General features: G+C 42.3%; 1 protein-coding gene across 1 annotated transcript in view; it reads right to left on the minus strand.

Moving 5' to 3' along the window:
• LOC132567376 (centrosome-associated protein 350-like) overlaps positions 1-24275 on the minus strand; it is a 78310-nt gene that overhangs the window by 34460 nt on the left and 19575 nt on the right. The window contains 13 exon segments of the mRNA XM_060233050.1: positions 1087-1203; positions 2239-2375; positions 4262-4399; positions 11666-11776; positions 12484-12647; positions 14294-14493; positions 17247-17379; positions 17889-18043; positions 18635-18788; positions 19425-20443; positions 21811-21932; positions 23001-23408; positions 23571-23800. Coding sequence (XP_060089033.1) covers positions 1087-1203; positions 2239-2375; positions 4262-4399; positions 11666-11776; positions 12484-12647; positions 14294-14493; positions 17247-17379; positions 17889-18043; positions 18635-18788; positions 19425-20443; positions 21811-21932; positions 23001-23408; positions 23571-23800 — 3088 coding nt within the window.

The following is a 24275-nucleotide window of genomic DNA, read 5'->3' on the forward strand; positions in this document are numbered from 1 at the left end:
TGAAGCAGAACAGTTGCCTAGGCAACATGTCATCCCCTGCTCATGAACCCACAGCTGGCAGTGAAAGAACATGCATGTAGAACACCTGATATAAAGTGTGTGTTCTTTTCATGGGCTCAAGGATGCTGCTTGCAGTTTGTAAACAAATGACACGAAAATCTGAAAAAGGACAGGTTACATATTACTTGTTGGAATGTTCAAAAAGCATTAAAGAACAGCAGCTGAAAAAATAACTAAGGAGGGTTCATTTCTTTTAACTCAAACCAAAGCATCCACAGCCAATTGTTACAGAGATTTCAAAGATGGCAGCCTGTGCTTATCTCAAGGTTCTTTCTTTCAAAACTCTCTAGATCAGGGGTGGCCAAACTGGCTTAACGTAAGAGCCACATAGAATGAACATCAGATGTTTGAGAGCCTCAAGGAGGGAAGGCAGGCAGGCAAACAGATGGGGGGAAGCAGAGGTAGAAAGAAAGCAACTTGAACTTTAAATGCATTCTCCAAGCTGCTGGCTGGCTTGACTCGGTGGAGAATGTTAAAGAAACAAATGCCTTCTCCAAGCTGGCCAACGGGGCAGTGAGAGCTTTGAGAGCCACACAGTATGTGTGAAAGAGCCATATGTGGCTCCTGAACCACAGTTTGGCCACTCCTGATCAAGACAGAATTTTACCATTCTACTCAGTGGATTTGAGGGGGGGGGGGTGTTCTGTCAGTACAAAATTCATTCTGCCATTGGAAAAGTCTCATGCATCAGCAGAAGCCTCCTTACTCCAAAAGGGTGTGCAACCCTGACCTGAGCAGAGTGGCAGGATACATATCCTGTATTATGGAAAGTTCTGCATTTTATATTTCATTTGTCCCTTAACAGCCATAGAAAGTGCCCTGAAAGATTTCCAAAGCTGGTTTTGACTTTGCAAAATGGTATATAGTTATGAATTAAGGAAAGGAGAGAAGAAAGAGACTGGATATGTTCTTTCAACCAGCTAAGGAAGGGCAATTTAAAAACTAACTCATGTTTCCCACATCATGAATTGCCTATAGCCTTCCTTTGTTGCATTTATAACCAGCTCTTTAGAGTCAGCTCCTCACCTCTCATCGTGTGCCTCTGATCTTGATGATTCTGAACAACAATCAAATGAAGGAGAGTAAGGATGCTTTGAGTCACCTGTCTCTTTATTTTGCGAAGCAGTAACAGATTCTGTTTTCCTATTTAAGGAAAACAAGGAAGCTTGAATAAATCAAACGTCAGAAGTTTGTTCTACTTGATAGATTTGGATATACGAAGAACTAAATCCTAAAGAACAAGCTACTTAAAGTCAGATAAACAAGATATATTCAGTGAACTATTATAAGCAGCATTTTGCAGGAAATTGCCTTAGCCTGACCTATTATTTGCCAGTGAAAATGCAGATGTGGATTCCTCCTGATCCTAGTCTTGTGTCACAGGATGATCTTGATGGGGAGGTAAGGAAAGTTTCCTATTAGACAGAGGGATCTGATCTGGCAAAGCACAAACCGTTAATAAGCTTCCCTTTCCAAGCCTGGCAGTCTGGAATGGGGAAAATAAAAAGGTTGTAGGGGGAAATTGACATTGCTTTCTAATATGGTTGCCAGGTCCCTTGGACCTGCTGGCGAAGGATGGGAGGTAAACTTACTGGGAGCAGGGAGGAACGCTGAAAAAAATCACAACGTGCCTATGTGACATGGAAGTGATGTAGCTACATCAAGAATGTTGGGAGGCAACATTCTGGTTTTCTGAGCAAAATTCTGTGGTAGAATTAGCTTCTACCACAGAGTTTTGCCCAAAAACCAGAGCATTGCCCCCCCTCCCAATGTCACTGACATGCCTACATCACTTCCAGGTCATGTAGGCACATCGTGTTTGTTTCTGGCTTCTTACCTGTTTGGTGGGAGGTAAGCAGGGGTAGAGAGGTGACTCCTCTCCACACTGGGGGGGGGGGGGGTCTGGCATCCCTGCTTTCTAGACTGCAGCTGTTTGAAGCATAACATGACAAGTAATACGTAATTATGGCTTCCCTCTACAGCCTGCAGCAGAAGGAGGAGATAAATGGATGCCTGACTGGTGATATCTTCTCTGAGGCACAGAATCAATCCATCAGAAGGACACTTACTGCAAGAGCAACTTATTTTTTTTAACCACTCATTGCTTTTTCTTAGGAACTGAGACAACAACCACCATATTCTTTCTATCTTTGGAACTTAAAAGTTCCATTAAAATACCTGCTTATATCAGAACGACCTTTTACTTTCTTTATGAATGTTGAGCGGTGCTTCTGCTTTTGGTCCAATAGCAATGGAACTGGATTTGCAGGAATAGTGACTGCATCTGGGTTCTGGGCACATGCTATCTCTGTCAGCTGAATAAATGGGTTTAGTGAGAAATAAATTTCACAAACATCCAACTATATGTTATGATTTGAGAAGCTGCCACATATTCATTTTTTAAATTCTGCCTAGTGATAAGTTTGCCTATACCCACTGCTGCTCCTGTAGCTAGCAGGAGAAAATAAGTGGAAAGTGGGGGGGGGGAATCACTATTGGGCAACAGTGTGACATCACTTTCAGAGAAACCCGGAAGTAACATCAGTCCATTCTAGGAATTGCTGGAAACTCTATGATTTTATCAAACATTTTTGAACCCCTCCTAGAAACGTGTGATGTCACTTCTGGTTTTTGAGTGATGGCACTTCTGGGTCTTCACATTGTGGGCCAACAATGCTACCCCATGTTCCTTCCCCACCCCCACTCTTGATGGCTGCCAGCTCCTGGCTGGCCACTATACTTGGTGATAGCATACGACCCCCTTACACTGAGGCCTAACTCTAGTACAAGAGACAACTATATGAATTGATTGTCATGTTATCTGAACAATTAGATTCTCAGCATAACACTAAAAGATCATGGCTAAGGGATTCTTCTAGGAGCACTTTTTCAAAATGCTTAGAAATGGATTTAGCGTGCCAGTTTAGCAAATCTTCTCTAGCTTGTAAACCTTGTTTGCAAAGATACCTATACTAAGATTCCAGTGGTCAATGATTTGTACAATTTTTTGCTATATAAAACAAAGACATTTCAGTACGGCAGTTCTCAAACAATTACTATAGCAGTATATTAGAAGATTTTTTTTTCTAAACTAACCCCTAAAACCACCCATGAAATTGTCTGGAAGGTTTTTCTTTCCGGGCCACAAAACCTCTACTGGGGAAAAAGTGCAAAGTCCCTCTCATGCTATGCAGAACTCTTCAGACAGTCTGGAATAATGTTGTTCTTACTGAATTTAGGCATATCAGTACTTATCACTCTACCAAGCAAAATCTGAAGCTTTCCTCCAGGCTAAGGAGACTTCTGCAGCTTAACCAGTTCTAAGCTAGACGAAGGTTCCTTAGGCTTCACTCCACCATCCAGCATATCAAATAGCAGTACATTAGCTTACTGGGGAAAGTGTTTCACTCTATTTCCCCCCTCCAAAAAGGGAACAGATTTTCTTTTTCCAACTTGTAGGAGCAAGGAAAAATAATAATATAATAATAATAATAAATTTTATTTGTACCCCGCCCTCCCCCGCCGAAGCAGGCTCAGGGCGGCTAACAATACGGTGACCAATGGTGCACCAACAATAAAACAGTTACACTAGAAACATTAAATTAACATTAAACTAACCTTAAAAGCCTGAATTAAAACAATTAACTAAAACATTTTATGACGCTATCCTTGACACTCTTCTAGTTGATGCTGATGGCGGATTTTCAGTTATTCATAAGCTAATTTAAAAAGGGTGGTCTTGCAGGCCCTGCGGAACTGATCAAGGTTCCGCAGGGCCCGCACCTCCTCTGGGAGTTGGTTCCAGAGATGTGGGGCTGCGGCCGAAAAGGCCCGAGAGCGAGTATTTTGTAGTTTAATTTGTCTTGGCCCAGGGGTAGTCAGTCTGTTCTTTCTTACTGACCTCAGTGCTCTCTGGGGTTCATACGGGGAGAGACAGTCCCTCAGGTAGGCTGGTCCTCGGCCATATAGGGCTTTAAAGGTGATAACCAGCACTTTGTACTGGACCCGGTATACAATCGGTAACCAGTGCAGTTCGCGTAGCCCCGGCCGCACATGTTCCCATCTTGGGAGACCAAGTAACAGCCTGCAAAAAAAAAGCTCTGCAAAAACCCATTTGGTTGCCTTAAGCCTGTGGATCTTAAGGATAAAGTACTTTTAAGATTTGGCCATGTTTGCCGAAGACTTCACAGCAGAATATCACCTTGTGGATCTGCCAAGCAGCAGCTGTGGTGAGAAGAGCGGCCTCTACCTGCTGAGCTGCTATCTTACATGTAGTCTCCAGGAGAGCCTCTGCTGCATCTTCTTGGGACTGCACTTCTTGTAGTGATTCTTCATGGGCCTACAGTGATGAGAGAGTCATCTGTCTTTTAAATGTGATCTGTTTTCACTCATTCAGAAATACCTGACTCAGAGAAACCTGAAGGGGGAGCCCAACCTCCTGCATGGGAACGCAATCCAGTACAGTGGAGCACTCAAACAAGTTAATGCACACACAAACAAGCTTCCCACGCTAATTCAACCCAGATCAAGGGTTTTCGGAATTTATTAATTTAACTATTTTGCTACTGGTTTTTAACTTTGTGCCACTTGGCATTCCAAACCCCACCAGCTATATGTGGCTCTGCTTACTGTACCTCATTCCTCGTCTGAAGAAGTGTGCATGCACACGAAAGCTTATGTTCTGAATAAAACTAAGTTGGTCTTAAAGGTGCAATTGACTCCTATTTTGTTCTACTACTTCAGACCAACACGGCTGCCTGTTTGGAACTAAGCTAATGCACAGACAGGGTTGTCAACCTCCAGAGAGATCTTGGAATTACAAGTGATCTCTGGGCAACAGAAATCAGTACACCTGGAGAAAATGACCACTTCAGAAGGAGGAATCTATGGCATTATATGTAGGAGTCAAGGAGCCGTGGGAGTCAAGATACTGTGGGAGTCAAGAAACCAGACGAGATGACAGTGGGGTAAAGAAGCTGCTCCTCCTGAGCCAGGAGCGCTCACTTTATTTATCCTCGGAAACCAGGCGTTGGCTCAGGTAATGATTGATACCCTTTTACAATAGGGCAAAGTATAATGCACATGAAGCGGTTTCGGTTGGGGCCCTGCAGGGTACAGGGAGCACAGGCAAGTCACGTGGTTTGCCAGCGTGATGTCTGACACTGGTTCCTGCACCCCTACATCTCCCCCTTTTTGTTTTTAAGCTGATGATAAGCATAATACAATGCACGCCGTTGCCATGTTTCCTTAGAACGTGTACACATTTGCAGCAAATTAGGAAGGCACTGAATACAACAACAGGCAATGATTAAAAGAACAACAATTACAATTATGGCACAAATCAATTGTCGGAGCCAAGTGGGGTCTGGGAGCAGGGAGGTTAGCCAAGCGAAAGGGTCCCAATCAGGACGGAGTGCATTATCCGCAATGAGGTTGTGCAAGTGCTTCAACTCTTCCTCGATGGTCCGGTTGAAGTCTTGAAACCGTACCTCACAGGCTGCTGGCCCAACAATCTTGCAAAACCCTCCTTGGCGTGCCAACAGATAGTCCAGGGCAAGCCGGTGCTGCAACTGTATTTGGTGCAGACTGAAGATTTCCTTCTGTAGGTCACGAATAATGGAGGTAGTTGCATTAATGGACTGTTCTAGACGGCAGGTGAGTCCAATGATGGAAGCACGGTTCTCCTGTGCTACTATATTAGAGTAGCCGCCTAAGGTTAAAATGCCTGTGAAACTTGCAGCGGCTGCCCTCCCCGTACCCCAGAAGAACCATAAATTGGGGTCTTTTATGATCCACCCACTACAAGTGGACCCGGGGGTAAAGGTTGAAACATTTGGAAACAAGAATGGAAAAGTGACATGAAGCATGTCCCAAGTAGAATTCATGAGGGAAATATTAACATTATAAGAAGAATTACAGTTCATGTTATTACCGCCTCCCACCCAGAATCGATCACTACAATGAGTCTGATTCTTGCGACTAAGCCAATGTTTGTTCCCATCAGCAAGTCCCTTCCACTTGGAAAAGGCGTTATTTGTAGCGCCGCAGCAAAAGCACAGTCCTGGTAAGGCATATTGGTAATGAAACATGCGAAAGCGAGTAGCATTAACATCGTACTCCAATGGGTTGGTAAACATATAGGATCGATTTAAGTTCTGTAATTGGGCTAACACTATTTCTGGAGCTTGAAAGGGGGTGGGCAGGAAAGACATAGAGGAAACAGACATGGGGGGTTCATATACAAGTGTAACATTAGTACCATGGTGCCAAAACATATACGCAGCGTGTCGAACCCACAAATTCTGAGGAGGAGACTGATTAACTAGTTCTGCATTGACTGGAACCAACAACAAACAGTAAAAAGGTTTTGTGCTCAGAGCATGTCACAGGAAACAGCGGAGGGGGATTCTCCCCCTTTCTGTTTTTCAAGAACAGCCAGGGCAGCGTTCAAGGTACGGTTGGCACGCTCCACAACAGCTTGACCTGTGGAATTAAAGGGAATACCGTAGAGATGCCGAACGTGCCAGCGGCCACAAAATGCAGCAAAGGCAGAGCAACAGGAAGCAGGGCCATTGTCTGTGTTGAGGGTGGCAGGACGATCCATAACAGCCATGGCGCGGGCAAAATGAGAAATAACCCGTTTCACGTTCTCCCCTCGTTGATAAGCTTCTTATACTGGGGTTGGAAGAGGATCTTCTGCCATGGACCTATTGGGTATGTGAAAGGCCTAGGGGAGGGTGAACTAAAGAGCCTGCCCACCCCCCCTAGCACCCAATGAAATGTGTCTGTATGGTTGCCAAAAGGGAATTCTTCCTGTAACCCAGCATAGAATTGGCAACGGTGCTGTCCTGCCGGTATCACCGATGGTCCATACAGCAACAGGGGGCTTGAGGAAAAAAACCAAAAAGGAACCAAAAACATTCACACATGACAACATGGAGATGACTCCGTACCAGTGTAGGGAGCAGTGAAAGCAGATCAAAAATGCATACATTCAACCATGAAGAAAGGAGTCTTAAGAAGTTATTAGTGAAGCGTCTTCCTGTCCAGAGTATGGTGACCAGTGAGCTTTTACGTCACAAGCTTACATATGTCATGTTAGGGGCCTGCATTGGGCAGGTTTGCCTAGTACACTAAGCATTCAGGACTTCAGGAGGCTTCTTCCTTGTCAAGGGAGGAAAGTAACATACACAATACAGAAAACACAACCCAAAATATTCTTTGTTGCAACATAAAACTTAAAATAAAACATTGTGCACAATCCAGGAAAATGACCATAGTTTGGGGCGTCCCCCATATGATGAAAATAGTTCCAGAAAAAAGAGACAAAAGAAAACCTGTGCTATAGCCTTGGAATATAATAAATTGTCAAAACAATATAAAAACTTCAAAAACAAAAACTGAGGCCTCAATAGAACAATGCTAGCTAGCTTTATATGATAGGTGAGCTAGATCAGAGAAATTAAAAACCTGGACATAAGTGAGGTGATCAGGTCCCACGAAATCCAGTGTTTCTCTGGGCTAGGTCAGCTAAAACGATCTTGGCATGGGGGTCTCACATGTGAGCACAGATTTCAACAAAAACTTAACAAAACAAGGATTCTGAAAAGGAACATAATGGTTACACATACATAAAACAATTCTTAACAGGACTATCAATAACCTTTAGAACTACTGAGCATGCATTAGACTTGATTTGCAGGTCCAGATTCCCTGCACATCTATATTGAAAGAAAAGATGAGCAAACTTAACAAAAGGTTACAAAATCCTAGAAATCAAATCATGGTTAATACCTTGATAGACACACTAAAACAATGCATAAAAAGAGAAAAGATGTGTCAAGGCATCTGTAGGACCAAGATTAAAATGCTGAGTTGTTGCAAGGACAAGTCAAAAGAAAGACTAGAAGCACGAAAGCATATCCCTTTAAGAAGAGACCTTTTATGGAGTAAAAGGTAGAACTAGGATGATGGCACAATGCTCCAGGTGTAAGGCTTGTGCCAGAGAATGAGTTTCCTCTGTGCATACACAGAGTGCAAAGAATGTGTTGCTGGAAGGCAACACGCTGTCAGTAATACCAAGGAGACCAAAAGTTGAGCATAAGACAACAAGACTTAAATTGAAGGGCCTTTATTGAGGCAAAAATAACACAAAAGGACATTTAGTAGCAAGAAGAAAATCATGATCAGAAATGAACCCTAAGGGATCTACATTAAGAATCTAACAGGTTATGGCTCATTTCCTTGAGAACATGGAAAATAGAAAAGGGTGCTCACTCAGAAAAGTCTGACTCTAACAAGATATACTGAGCCCACAAGGTGGGGCCTTTTAAGAACATGTGGATACCTCTTTCCACAGGCAGACTGGATTAAACAACAATTAAAACTCAAGCTGCACCAAATAGCTAGAAAGGGGAAGATTGATCATAGATGGAACATAACTACAAATGACATTCAGAGGGCAAATGAAGATATCAATAGTTGAAATACATTTGAGGAATCCAGATTTCTAAGGGAGACCAAGAACTTTCAGGAATTCTGCCAAAGCAAGAGTATTAGTTCCTGAGGCTTAAGAGAGAAAAAGCACAGGGAGAGGGTAATTTTACCCCAAGGGAGTGTACAGATGTCCTATACTTCTTGTAGGAACCAAAATTTGTGAGGTAAAGTTTAAAACATTGCCCTGTATAAGAAAACTACTAGAAATAACAAAAAGGATTCTCTATTAGGTGCACCATTTCCTTAGAACAATGGAAATCATAGGCTGACTATTTTAAAAGGGTTTACCAGTCACTAGAAAATTATTAACCTAGGAGAACTCCTGGTATTAGGGCAGTTTACAGGCAGAGGAATCTCTCCAGCGGAGAAGGATTAGCTGTAAGTAGAACTTTGGGATGCCAGCTCCAGGCTGGAGATTCCTGAAATAGTGAATCAAATGTGAAAATCACAAGGCATGCAGTTCATTTCCTTGGACACCTATTCCCTCCAGAGGCTTTAGCCTCAATGTAGTGGGGAAAAGGCTATGATTTCGGGAGAGACCTCCAGGTCCCACCTGGAGACTGGCGACCTTACAAAAACAAAGTAGTATGCACATCTTCCATCCAGGTATTTCTCTGGCTGGGGAGAGGCTGTCTGTGAGAGACTGCAATATTAGAAAAAGGTTTGGTAATGAAAGACTTTTGAAATTATATCTTTTAGACCCAAAATCAGGAGATGAGAATTCAAAATAGCACAAAAATATTTCCACACTATTTCCACCCTCGCGCCCCCTTATGGGGAGCGCATGAACAACAGGAGTATCAGAAGGAAACGAAAAAGGGAGTTGGCTCCATGCCTGCACAAGGAGCGGCACCCCTGGGGGGGGGCCTCCTCGCAGGCAGGGATGATGAACACTCCTTGCTCCCCCATTTCCCGTAAGGGTAAGATCAACACTGCCTCAGCAGGAAATTCAGAGGGCAGAAGGACGGGCAAGGTGACTACCTCTCCTGGCAAGGGTTGCTTAACAGCAGACGCAGTCACCAAGGTCCAGAGGAGCGACTCTCCCTTTGGGCTTGGGCTAGGAGAGGGCCCGCCTAAGAGTTTTTTCGCTCCGTATTGCTTGATGGGACAGAGCGGCATTGATTGGCCCAATGATATCCTTTACCACATTTTGGGCACTTCTTGGAAGGTCTGTTAGCTGCAGTACCTCCTTGTACAGTGCGGGAGCGACACTGAGCTTTGTAGTGGCCGGGTTTCCCACATTGGAAACAATTGCCAGTGGGTTTCTTGGGTCGCCCCCCACCTCGGAGGGCAGCTGCCAGTAAGGCCATCTCGTGCTGCTTAGACCCAACCTCTGCACACGCGGTTAGCATGTCAGCCAATGTATACCCAGGGCGGCTTATAACTGAACTTAGCACCCGCTTGCAATCAGTGTTAGCATTTTCATAGCCTAATTTAGCCAGCAGTTCGCTCTGCGCCTCGATGTTGTCGAGCTGCCGCTGAATAGCCTCTCGGGCTCGAGCCAAGGAGCATTCTAAGGGACTGAGAAGGATGGCGGGAGAGGACTGGGGCACTGGGAGGACTGAGCCCAGCGGCTCACTGGGAGACACAACCGTCTGGGGGGCTCCCGCGGGAGCTGAGACCCCTGGCCAAGGGGCCAGGGCCGGGTAGAGATGAGGAGGGGGTTCACCCGACGTCTCAGGGGGCTTACCGAGGATGTTATCAGCCGGAGTGAACTGGCAAATAGCATGATGAATCCGCTGCCAGGTTATGAGCAGAGACATAGGAGCACGGGGTTCCTGCTTTAATTCCGCCCCGATTTTCCCCCAGTCACTGGGCTTCATGGAACCACATTGTGGATACCATGGACACTGGCAGTCTATCTCCCGCAGGAGCTCAAGGATCTCTTTCCCTGACGGGCATCTGTCTGGCTGCTGTGACTGACATAATTTCCTTAGTTCATCTGCATGCACTACCTGTTCCTTAGACAACGTTTCCCCCATACTCACCTGAAATTGGTGCACCGTGAAGACCGTTGGGTCGGGCGAGCAGGAGTCGGGAGCTGATCACGTCGGGGTCACCAGCTGTAGGAGTCAAGGAGCCGTGGGAGTCAAGATACTGTGGGAGTCAAGAAACCAGACGAGATGACAGTGGGGTAAAGAAGCTGCTCCTCCTGAGCCAGGAGCGCTCACTTTATTTATCCTCGGAAACCAGGCGTTGGCTCAGGTAATGATTGATACCCTTTTACAATAGGGCAAAGTATAATGCACATGAAGCGGTTTCGGTTGGGGCCCTGCAGGGTACAGGGAGCACAGGCAAGTCACGTGGTTTGCCAGCGTGATGTCTGACACTGGTTCCTGCACCCCTACAATTATACTCCACTGAAGTCCATTCAATCCCCAAACCCTGCCCTCCTCAAGCTCCAGCCCCCCCACCCCCCTCAGACCTCCAGATATTTCCCAACTCAGAGCTGGCAACCATAGCAACGGAAGAACATCACACAGAAGTGCTTACAAGGTGCACTACAGCACAGTAGACCTGCAAGCTGCCCTGAATCTCAGCAGTCAAGATAATTGTGCTATAGTTCACGATGGCTAAGGTCTGGGGGCTAAGCACAGTATGCATATGAGAAAATATGGATATGGGCTTGTGAAATACATGGCAAACATTCCCAGCCCTAATTTTGCCTGCATTCCAGGATATTCTGTCCTCTTTATTATGTAAAGGGTGTGTGTGCAGAGCACACAATTGTTTAGAATCAGGGTAGTGCCTTTCTTCTTATGCTAACTTTCCACAACTGAGATTCTGCAGGTGGAGTCCTTAAAAGCTCACACCACCTTAAATTAGTGGTGCTGGGAAATTAAGGCTGCAGAAACGCTCTCCACAGGAAATGCTGCAGGAAAATTAAGGTTGGGGAAATGCACTTCATAGTGTGCACTATAGGGTTCTACATACTTGGTACCAAAATACCAGAAGATTCGTTGCAACCGAATCTTTCTCCCCCCACCCTGAAGCATCTGCCACAGTTTTCTAGTTCTGTAACAAAAAAGGCCCCACACAGGAAATCTATTATATCCACAATATTCAGACATTTACTGCATATTTTTCACAGTTTTAAAAGTTGTATTACCTGAGCTGCTTTCTGTTGTATTTCTTTCAGTTGCCTCTGACTTTCCAAAGTCTCTTGCTCTGCTTTGAGTTTCAGAAGAGCCAAGTCCCACTCATGTTGCCTTTGCTGGGCCTGCACAGCAAAGACATTAACACTTCAGTCATCATATCTGATTTACTGTTAAAAGATGCTCAAGTATGTTTCCAGCATCAGCATATTTTAACATGCTGATGCCGGAACATTTATATTTAACATTTATATTTCCATTTCAAAACTTCCACTCTGATAGCTGTGGTGTTACATCATTAAATTAGTCACAATGCTATCATGGCTACCACACACACACACACAAAAAAAACCCTTGGCAAAAATTTCCTCTGGGCTCCCTTCCTCACATCACCCAGACCCAACTCAAACATCACACAAAAACAAATCATGTGACTTTCCCCTGGAATGTTGTCCCCTTACTCCCCTCCCTTTGCACCTCTGATGGGTATTTATGCAAAACGTGGCTAACTTGTTCTAAGGAACAGTAGACCTCAAAGTTATCTCTTGTAGGATCAAATACAAGAATTTACAAATAAATGTTGTGCTATCTTCTTGTAATATTCTGGTGAAAACACTCAACAGAAAAAAGTAGCATAATTATATTTATATAGATTATTTATATAGGAACCTGGTAGTTTGGGGAATTTTAACGCAAATGTGACACTGACAATATTTTTTCACGAGATCTCAAGTGACACCTTCTTAGAGCAACAGAAATGTTTCCAATTTGTGCCTAAGACTTAGAGAACGCAAAGACCATTTAAAGCAGAGAAAAGTACTTCTTTGGTTACCATTAGTATTTGAGCAAGTGAAATGCCTTCTTGTTGTACGAGTGATATGCCCGGCACTCGTTTCACATACGAAAGCTGCTGTAGAGACTCCTTAATGGTACTTAAGTAGTGAAGCTCTTCTAATATTTTATGCTGGAGGCCAGCAGGGGAGAAATGCATGGAATCTGTAGGGAAAAAATGTACAATACTACCCTAAGAAGTTGCCTTATACCAAGTCAGAAATCAGGGCTGCACTTACCTGTAGCTGCTGTTCATTGAGAGGTCTTCAGTGAAGGCACACATTGGGACAAGCGTTCTCTTTAAGCTGTTAGTGTGAGTTAGGCTCACAGTTTTTTAGCCTCCTGCTCACACATTTTTGTCTTAGCTCAGAAAAAATAGCCCCAGAGCAAACTAATTTATGCAGTAGCTCACAACTTTAATGCCAGCAGCTCATGAAATAGAATTTTTGCTCCCAAGACTCCAAAACTTAGAGGAAGCATTGATTGCGACTATACACATGCACATCAAATTCTAAAGGTTTCCAGTCCTTTTAATAGTGCGAGGAGAGTTCCCCTGCCTTCAGCCATGCGCTGGCCCTTTCCCATCAAAACAAGCATGTGACAAAGGAGGAGCAATCCTTTCCTCAGTTCTCCCTTTGCTGCTGTGCTGTATCCCAAGATGCCTAAAGCAGAGAGCTCACAATGGGGAAAGAAGGAAAGGATGCATACCTACATGGAAGACCACTCAATGAACAGCAGGTACAGTTAAGTTTTCCTCTTTGGAGCTTCTGTGCAGTCCCACACTGGGAAACTCATATGTTTACTTACGCTGCAGATGAGTATAGTATTTTAACTGAAGAGACTCCATAGAACACCTTTGCACAGAACACACAGAACACATTCTAGCACCTTTAATATTAATGCCCCCTACCTGGTTGAGCTGGCTTTACAGAGGTGGTGCAAAAATGAACTGTTAAGTTGTGCATTTCATTGAAGATCAGGTCATCTGAACTGATCGGGCCCTGATATTATAATTGGGACTGGGTCCCTGGTTTTGAGTGGTAACAGAATGAAATATTGTTCAGTTGTTTTATCCATTTTGTTATGGTGTTAAGTAACTCTGTAACCCGCCTTGATGGAAAGACTTCTGGGAGGCTTCAATGATTTGAGCTTAGAGTGAGGATGAAGATGGTGATGCAAAATGTCCCTAGACTGTAACAGAACTTCAGATTCCATGTATATATCTTAGATGTGGGGAGGAGGCATGAACTCTTGGCCCTTGGTTCTTATCCTGTGGCTCATTCTCTGCAGCCTTGGACAACGGACTTGTTGGATTCCATCCAGACCGGCCCCAAGTTACAGTTTATTCTTGGGACCTTTTATGGATCTTTAACTGCATTTCTTCAATTGTATCTGATTGTAGTTTTATTTCTTTTAAATTACTTTAGATCTCATTATGGAGAAAAGTGTCCAATAAATACAGGTTCAGATCCTATGAATGTGTTGCATGCATGCAAGACAGCCTCAACCATGGAGCATACTTCCTCTTGCACTAGCACTTCTGTTTGCACAAAGTTAATTAAAAATGGAATTGCTCATGCAAGAGAAAACACACCCCACAGCATAAACCACACCCCAACCCATTCGGAACTTGTTCATAGGACCCAATCCATACTATTTACCTATCATTTTGGACAAAGTTGAGCTTAAAATGTCATAATTCACTAACTCACAGTGCTTCCACATTTAAGCACATATATTCATGTGCTCAAAACAAACTTTTACACACTCACTGAGAGCATCATATTCTGCAGGTTTTTTGGTAGGCTCACCACTCACAACACCTGTCCCAGTCCTTTTGGCTCCAAGGTTCATATCAGAGAAAGCAAGCTTTGGCTTGAATCCAGGAAGTGTAGTTGCTTGAGATCTTGAAGAGAGCCTGGGTTGTTCTTTGACAGGTTCCAGCTCTTTCTGTACCCTTGGAGACTGAGGACAGCTTGCAGTCCTTGGTGACCTTATTTTATCTGGGAGACTAATAGGGGGAAAAAACCAAGCTAGAAGTTTAAAAGTCCAGACAGATAGGGCATTTACACAGCAGTAGCTAAGAATGATTTCCTTAGAGCACGGGTCTCCAACCTTTTCGAATCTATAGGCACCTTTGGAATTCTGACATAGTGTGGTGGCACAGTCACAAAATGGCTGCCACAGGAGGTGGAGCCAGCTATACAATGGCTGCTGCAGCTTACCTTCAATAAGATATCCTTAAGTTGTGGTCACAGCTGCTGCCAAAGCAATATTTTTAAAAAATCTGCACAGACAATCAGATTGCCAAGAACCAATCAGAAGACTTGCTGGGCAAATACCCTAACTGGCCCTATCCACTTAAAAACACTTGATGGGCACCAGGAAAAGTATTGGTGGGTGTCATGATGCCCACTGGTACCACGCTGGGAACACCTATCTTAGAGTCCTGAGCATCTCCAGTAGTATACAAAGCAAAACGTTTGCAATATTTGAGAAAATCACTCATAAAATGTGTGCAAATGTGGAGATCTTACCATCCATATCAAAGGACCAGTTCACAAATTACGGTTTTAACCAAGCTAAAGTATCTTAGATGCACATATAAAAATGTAACATTTGAACCATTTGTTTGTTGCATGACAAATGGATCACACAGGTACATTCATCATGTAGTTATGACAAACTGGACCTCCGTAAGTTTTTCAAACATTACATTACATTTATAGGTACACATTTTAAAAAATGAATGTGCAAATAGATGCTGCAAATTCATATGCTCTATTGGTATATTTTTCAGAGTTTGCAATCTCTCTGTTGAGTTACACTCTATGGCAAACCTACGCCCAGAGATGTTCTATAAGCACTGCTGATTTCTGCATCCCAGAGGGACTAGGGGAGTCTTTCAGCGCAGTATATATATAAACAATACATTCCGTTGTGGTTGTTGAACTATCAAAATCTGTGGAAATCAAGAGTCATTTACAGTAATTAGAATTCTAGAGTAGTTACAGAAGTATACTTCTATACACAAAGGGGGCAAAATAGAGGGTTGGATCCAGACTAAACTTTCCACAGTCAGAATGGTGGAGAATGTCTGTCAAGCAGGACTGCCAACATCAATCCAGGGTAAGTCGGATGCTTCAGCACACAGAGAGTCAAGAACCAACCCTATAAGCTGAATGTGCTTTGTGAGACAGGTGTGAGATTTGGGTCTGTCGACTTGCTGACCTAAAACTACAAGGAGTGATTGTGACAAAGAAATGACTGATGGGAGTCCTCTGCATAAATCTATGTGGGAGCTATGCAACATACCCATAAGAAGAAAATGTAGGATAACCGTAAATAAAAAGTGAGAAAGGAATGTGAGGAAACTTTCAGGCTGACTCTGATGATCCAAAGAGAAAACTATCATGTCTGGCACCTGCTTCGAGTGGCCAGAACTAACACTTAAATTGTCATCCCAGAAGATTCTGAATCATGCTCTGTGGTCACTGATTTCATTTGTGAACATTAAATACAACCATTCAAAACACTGACATAAGCAAGTTCTTCTTTGAGAATAGTCCTCAGTTTAGGTTCTGAGACCCAGGCCTCTGTCATTCTCTTGGCTTTACTTTATATATAAATATATGCTCTAGAAATAATATTTATAGCATGTCCAAATCTGCAATAAACATTAGAATTTAACTCCTATAATATTTTGCTCCAAATATCAGAATACACAACAACAACATATGTCTATTTAACTGCTAAATATTGTTAGTACTAATTATCATCATATCACATATTTATAGGCATAAAAAGATGTTGTTATGCTAGGAATGGGGATATGGTGCCTTTCTTTGCTGGGAAAGCAACCTAGTAACCAGTTGCCAACACTTAAGATCTTTTGAGAACCTCTATCTAGACTGACCCACTGAGAAGGCAGTCTTCCAACACAGTACTAGAATAATAACAAAATAATTTAAAACCGATCTGGTAGCAGTCTAGCACATGTGGAAGAGATTAGAAGAAATATTCTAGAGCAATAGATTATAGTAAGAGAAGCCAAAAAAAAGTATTTTAAAAAAGGTTTATTGTAACAGAAAGAAAAAAAGGGATAGGATGGCTGGATTAAAAAGGGGGTGGAAATAGGCAAAATAAAATATAGAGACAAGCACACAGCAAAAACATTATTTAAATAAAAAGAAATACAATTGAACTAACTAAACTGTTACACATGCTGGAGCAGGTTCTTCAGAGCATGTGCAGAGTTTCTTGTAGTAACAAGAAGCTGAAGGAGTCCTTAACCCCTACCCAACTTCCTGTGGATCCAGTTTCCACTGAAGACAAGAGAAAATCCCAAATGTCCATACATCTATGCTAAATGGAATTGGACCTAAACCAGCCTCCTTTCTAATAATGACAAATGGCTTCCTCTAATCCCAAGCCCCATCTCTGATGGCAGAGGCTACTTTTACCAAACGGAGTCCCACCTCCATCAAGAAGCTGGCAATAGTTCTGAACTTCCATAACAAATAGTCTGGTCCAAACCAGTTTGTCCTTTCTCCAAAAGGAATTAAGTTTGCCAGGATGGCCCAATCTGGAATGAAAGTGAATAACTCATTCTAATTAAATCTAAGGGATCCAAGATCCCAGATGCTCTAGGTGGTACTCTTGAGTTTTAGGATTTATGTCACAGATGTATGATAATATAAATACAGTATATTGTCACAATTTCATGGTAATATGCAATTCACTCCTGTTAGCAGCTAACTTTACCTCATCAAAGAATGATCAGAAAGTTCTTCCAAAGTGTTGTCAGAGTCTGGCTTCTGTACTTGTTCGCTACTGGATATTCTACTGTTTTCTCCCCACAAAGAGAAACATGAAACACCAGTAAAAGAGTCCAGTCCTGCAAGACATATTTTAACAAAGGATTTTCTAAAAACAAAAAAATTATCAGTGAACATAGCCTGGTTGTGAGACAGATATATTCCTTCCAAGATGGGGGATCACCTACTCCTAGCTTTCATTTCCCCAGCTCAGAGTGGCGGGGAGAGAAAAATAAACAAAAAACTGCCATTGGACCAATGGCATGATGTCACTTCCAGGTATAAACCAGAAATGATGTCATGGCTGCAAGTTCTATGCTGCAAGTTCTATGGTTTTCAAACCTGACTGCATTCGTAGCAAGGGGAAATGCAGGGGAGAGATGTGGAAGACAACATTCCCCAAATGATCCTTTTAGTCATCAGCTCTTGATAGTACAAAATACTGCACTCTGTGCTATATTCCACCAAAGTTTTCCTGCACCACTCTTGTAAAGAACGTATGCAATACGTTACTCAGAGACGATACTTAAACTTAAACCACCTCAAACAGCCAATGAAGAAAGGCAGTCATAGTTAATAGCATACTTACTTTCCTTTTCCCTTCTTCTTTTAGAATATGAAGATGAGCAAGAACTGGAAGATGGAGTTCCTGAGCAATGGCGGGTAAACTTTTTAACCTGTAGTTCATAAGGTGATTCCCTGTTGATAAACTGTTCTTTCGGGTTTGGGATGCTGCTGCAAACACTACCACAGAACAAAAATACAGATAGCATTTCTCAGCTACACAAGAGTGAAATTCAACTGGTTTTCGGGGATGACCACATCCAGGATCAACGACAACAATTCGCCATTAAACTTCTTAAGAAATCAATCTTTTAAATGTCATATAAGGCAGTGTTAAGCTCAGGATTTTTGCTAGCCATGCTGGAAACGGATGAAAAAATACATTTTGATTGGATCTGAAAACATTACTGTAGTCTATTGTTAGTTAAGCTTTAGCTGACTGCTCTGTGAGCTAAGCACTAAGACCACACTGATTCTAAAGCATGTCACTGTAACTGAGAATTAAAATATCATATTGGAGTTGTACACATCTAAAATTTAATTAATTGATCTGTTAATGGGCAAGTGAATAGTCCATTAAAATCCTAACTCAAACCATTTTAACACATTAAGGAAATATTTAAAAAATTATTTTTTCCCCCAATCCATACTCTGGGGGCAGGCTCAGAATTAGACAGATAGATAACACTGCAGCTTACAATAAAATATTCCTCAGTACACATGACTTTTGATTCTGTTCTGTTGCTACTTATATTGTAAACTCATATGTACCTGGGCTCAACCGCTGTCTTTTTGTCTGTCACCATTCCACTATCTTGTGATGAGATGAAGTCATCCTCATATGAAACAATACTAGCTGGAGGGCTCATTACTGGAAGTGAAGGTCGCTGGACTGGTGATCCTTGCCCTGACCATTCCTCAAATCCTATAAAAAAGAGAGTAAAAACCGAATATAGTCTACATTACAGAACGATTTAATAATCTCAGCAAAAGCTCAGAGCCCAGGTATGTTCCAGATGAGCAGAGATTCCAAATTACTGGCATTCCAGTCTTCTTCTATATGGTTCCAGAAGAAATTGGGAAATGTACTTTCTGAGAAACATAATGTGGAAAAGCCATAAAACTTTACCAAAGACAGTAATTAGTAAGTGCCAACATTTCTGAAACAGAGTAGACCCACTGTGGTGAAATGATCAGAGTTATGCATTGGGACCAGGGAGACCTGGGTTTAAGTTCCCATTCTGCCCTGACTCTCACTATGTATTATTGGGTCAATTAACATCCTCTTGGCCTAACCTACCTCAAACATTGTGGGGATAAAATGGAGGGAGGGCAATCCTTGTTAATCACCCTCAGCTCCTTGAAGGAAGGATGGGATAGAAATGCCTATAGCTTAGAATTTCCCTGCTTATCATCAAAATAATCCACATATTTACTATGGCATTAAAAGAGCTGAACTTCAGAGTTCAGGTTATTTCTATAACATAACGCAAGTGTCCCAGCAGTTCTCAATGAAACATTAGTGACAATACATTTTCTTCTTTTATTTATTTTCTCTTACCTTGCCCACATAGCTGATTTGATTTTGTGAAGGTGTTCGTGACAGCATGCGGACTTCCTTTGGCGATTTCTTCCCAGGGACTTAAAGTACTCCTCAATTGTGCAGAAACAGGTAAATTATTTTCTGCCTCCTTCTGAAATTGTTCTGTGGGCTCATCATCAATTTTACTTGCAACACAGTCCTCGTTTCCCTTTGACGTTATGGTTATCTTCAAAGGTAAATGCTCATGCTGGCTTCCATCCTCCTCAGAGAGGAGATGCTCACTTATTGACTGTACACTACACTGCTCACTTACTGACTGTACACTACACTGCTCAGTTATTAACTGTACACCACAGTCACAGGGAATGACAATACTTTCCACATTAGGAGAATTTTGCTTCTCGGATAGGTTTCCTGCTATTCCTTCAGATGTGTGCTTGTGTGGAAGACTGATGGCAACAGTAGTGTGAGGGCTGATGGTCTTTCCCACTCCAAAATTTTCCAGTCCAGGGAAGTGACTGTCAAAATTTGGCTGAGACACACAAGTACTCAACATATTCGGAAGAGTGGCTGAGAAAACATTACTCTTTTCTCTCACAGGGGGACTGCTGGCCTTTGCCCAGTAGCCATCACCCTGACTTCCTTGCACCAAGTTTTGTCCAGAGCTACACACTGCTCCATAATCCATGCCGATTCCAGCTAACCTTTTGGCTTCACTTTCAATTCTGCTTGACAAAGAAGCTGCTGTTGCTTTCAGGGCTTCAAGACGGTTCAAATTACCTTTATGCTGATTCATTGTGGACTGTAGAGTAGATTTAATTGGTGGAGATGCCATGGGCAAGACTCCTATAGCTGTGCTGTGGTTTCTGGTAGATAATGTGTAGTCAAAGTCCTTTTGCGAGACACTCGTGTGATCCAAGGACAAATGCTGCGAAAAGACACCTCTACTGAAGTCAGTAGAAGGGTGTGGGAAAGCAAGCTGGGATTCTGAACTCACTTTATCTGGCTGAATCCACAAAGGTGCCAACTGATCACCCCTAGAAAACAAAAGGTTGAGTACTCATAAGATGACAAAAACCAAGTCTGGGGAAATGCACACATAAGACATCTTTGCAGCCATTTTTTAAACTGGATGTTTGAACCCAGATTGGATTAGACCTTCCCCCTATTCCTGTGGAGGGAAAGGGAGTTAAGAACAGAGTATATCTGTCCAACGACCAGTGGTCCACTTGTGAAAATCATGAATATGGAGCATGTGCATAAAATTAAACAGCTAGATTTTATCTGGCAAATAGATTGCATCGTTTCAGCCATGTGTCAGACTTTACATGCATATGTCATATTCAGACATTACAGCCACAGTTGGATGACCAGCGGGGCAGGCTCATCCAATGGGTAGGATGGCATCCTTCTCTTCCCTACTGTGGATACAGAAAAGATTGGAAAAATACTGTCCAATTTGGGCTGCAGTTTTATATTATACCAAGAGGTGTGCACATTTCCATGTTAATAATATTTGTATCCTGGCTTTCGAAATTCTGCACTAAGAAAAGCTAAATTCTACAGTTCACATAAATTTAGCAAATCTGCATAATTCCTACCTTAAAAAAATACTTGCTTTTGTTAGCTACAATCAGGGCCAAGAAATTGTACAGGAAGGGTTTCAAACTGATACTCCCAACAACTAGAAATCATATGTAGCCACCACTCTGGCGTCCAAAGTTGGCATTTCCCACACACTTTCAATAAAAATCTTTTTCCTAATAAATATGGAACACTAGTGTTCTTAGAAAGCTGGATTCTGTACCCAACACATTTGTGCACTGTCCGCATCTCTACGAAATCATAGTGTACATACAACCTTGATTATACATAAAGAGCAACCTTGGGATCTTAAACCACGTTTTCATATTCATCCTTTTAAATGAAATGTTTCAGACTCAAGATCCTTAGTGCTGCTGAATTCTAAATATTTTAATGAAATTGCAGGAAAAAGTTTCAGATATTTTAGTATATTAATTAGACTGCTAGCCGCCTATCATATAACTGCTTTACACAAAATAATGGCAGCAATCCTAAACAGAATTATACCCAGGGCTTTTTTTGAGCAGGAACGCATAGGAACGCAGTTCCGGCTAGCTTGGCCAAAGCTCCGGCTCCACTGTACTGTTCTGTGTCAATATGCAAAAAGTAACCTACTGAACAGGCAATGTCTTGTCTGGTGATGTCAGGGGGTGTGGCCTAATATGCAAATGAGTTCCTATTGGGCTTTTCCTACAAAAAAAGCCCTGATTATACCTAATTACACACAGGATGGTAGAACGCTGCTTAGGGTGGCACTGCAAGGCTCCAAAGGTATTGTATACTTGTGTAGTCTTTTTAAAAAGCACTCCTTTCCCTTTACCTAACAAGAGAATGTTGAGGTTCAGACAGAGACATATCACTATTGGAGGATGCAATAGATGGATGCCCTTGTACCTTGTCCTCTTTGTTAGAAAGTTCAGATGGGTGATGTCCAGAGTCAGGCTACGAAAGAAATGGTAATACATTAAAAAAAACTGGAGGCATATTTTTTTAAAAGTAAAAAAGAGACAGTCCAAAAGAGAATCTGATCAATCACAGACAAGAGCTGTTATTCAAATCCCATGGAGATCCATGGTTTCTTTAAAAGGCAACAAGCCTCTGAAGCCACAGGCAATTATTGCTATATCCTATCACTTCAGTGAGGAGTGCTCCCAGTCAAAGGCAAAAGAAGGCCCAGTCATTCATTCTAGGAGGAAGACAAGTGTAGCAGAGAAGAGAGATGTTGGCCCAGCAGCAAAAAGTTGAGCCCATCCTCCTGTTCTTGCTCAACAGGCAACTACTACATACTAGTAGATGAAGTCTTCTGCTATAAATACTAATAATTATTGGTTAATTAAATCACAGTATTTACATAGTAGAAAAGTGCTAGTCAACTTCTATTTAGACCTCTCCAAATTTGATACTAAGAGAAGGGCAAGATGTTACTAGTCACATCGGGGCTATTGATCATACATGCTAAACAATCCCATTTCAGTCCACTCTCAGTGCACTTTCAAACTGGATTTTGCTAATTCACACAATAAAATCCAATTGGGAAGTGCACTGAAAGTAGACTGAAACTGCATTATTCAGCATGTGTGATCACAGCCTGGTTGTTGCCACCCATCATGTATGCTGTTTTGAAAGAAAGAAAGTTTTCAGCTTGGCTACTAACTCAGCTTCAAAAACTGCAATCTTCCTCAGCTGTTTTGTATACTGTTCTTAATTTCCGTGCTCATTTTTTAAAACTTTGAAACAGCTGGCATGGTGTAGTGGTTAATCTGGAGAACCGGGTTTGATTCCTCACTCCTCCTCCACATGAAGCCTGCTGAGTGACCTTGGGCCAGTCGCAGTTCTCTCAGAACTCTCTCAGCCCTACCTACCTCACAAGGTGCCTGTTGTAGGGAAAGGAAGGGAAGGCAATAGTAAGTCGCTTTGAGACTCCTTAGGGTTGAGAAAGCTGAGATATAAAAACCAGCTCTTCTTTTTCTTCTTCAAGATGTCACCCTTCCCAAATAACTATACCTGTACATCCTGTATGAGTGTCTCCACCAGCAAGACTTGGTTGAGGAACAATTTGGAATAAGTCTTTTGTAATCGCTTGGGGACTAGCACAGGAGATGATGCACTCTTTTGCTTATTAGTAAGAGCCTCTCTCTGTTTCTTATACAGTTCCTGAAGTCTCTTGTTTCTCTGCGATTTTGCCTCCTTCTGCGCTTTCTTTTGTTCACCCCACCTCTTCTTCCTCTCCTGTTTCTGTTTAAAAATATACTGGCGAACTTCATCTGCATTATAGTGGCGTTTCTTACAAGCCACTTGAGGCTCTTTGTTAGCAGCTAGTTTGTCTCTTTTTTTCTTCATTGGTCTGCGGCTCCTTGGAAATGCAGCAGGCACTTCTGAATTCTGATTTTCTTCATCTGTCACTTGATTTGTACAAGTCTTAGTTGAACTGTGGCTCCTTGGAAATGCAGCAAGCACTTCTGAATTCTGATTTTCCTCATCTGTCTCTTGATTTGTATGAGTCTTGGCTGAACTGTGGCTCCTTGGAAATGCAGCAGGCACTTCTGAATTCTGATTTTGTCCATCTGTCTCTTGATTTGCCTGAGTCCCAGAAGCCACTTGTAGGTCATCAAGAATATCTTGGATATCCATTGACAAGCGGTCTTCATTTATGTGGTGGTCTCTCTGTTCAGTATCCTGAACAGCAGCATCTCTCTTCCTCAAGCTGTTTTCCCTTCTCATTTTACTCCAAGACCGTTTAGGATTTCTTAAGGGGGATTTTGTGGCTTCATCCTGCATGGGATTACAGCCTATCTTCTCCATATAAGATGCTGGAAGGGGAGAAGACATGTCAGAAATATTCCATTTTGGATAGCCTGAAGGATTTGTAAGGAGGGCCAGAGAGCAAATACATTTTGTTTTATGTCACATGATTCAATGCATGAAAACACAAGAGCTGGAAAGATAATTTTTATTTAATTTCCCATATAAAATGTATATATTACTTATTATTACAAAAGAGAAAGCTATTTTGAGCAGCAGCTTCTTCATTTGTAACAAGCTTTCACATACACTAAAATAATGCACTTTCAATCCACCTTCAGTGCACTTTGCAACTGGATTTTACTGTGTGAAACGGCAAAATCCACTTGCAAAGAGTTGCTGAAAACTGCATTATTCAACATGTGTGAAAGTGCCCTTTAATTTGGATCTAACCCAGTATCTATAGCATCTACAGATATACATGTCCTATTAGTCAGCCATTAGTAATGATGGAGGCCACTACTGAACTACTGACAAAGCAAA

This window comes from Heteronotia binoei, chromosome 2 (assembly GCF_032191835.1).
Source record: "Heteronotia binoei isolate CCM8104 ecotype False Entrance Well chromosome 2, APGP_CSIRO_Hbin_v1, whole genome shotgun sequence".
NCBI lineage: Eukaryota > Metazoa > Chordata > Lepidosauria > Squamata > Gekkonidae > Heteronotia > Heteronotia binoei.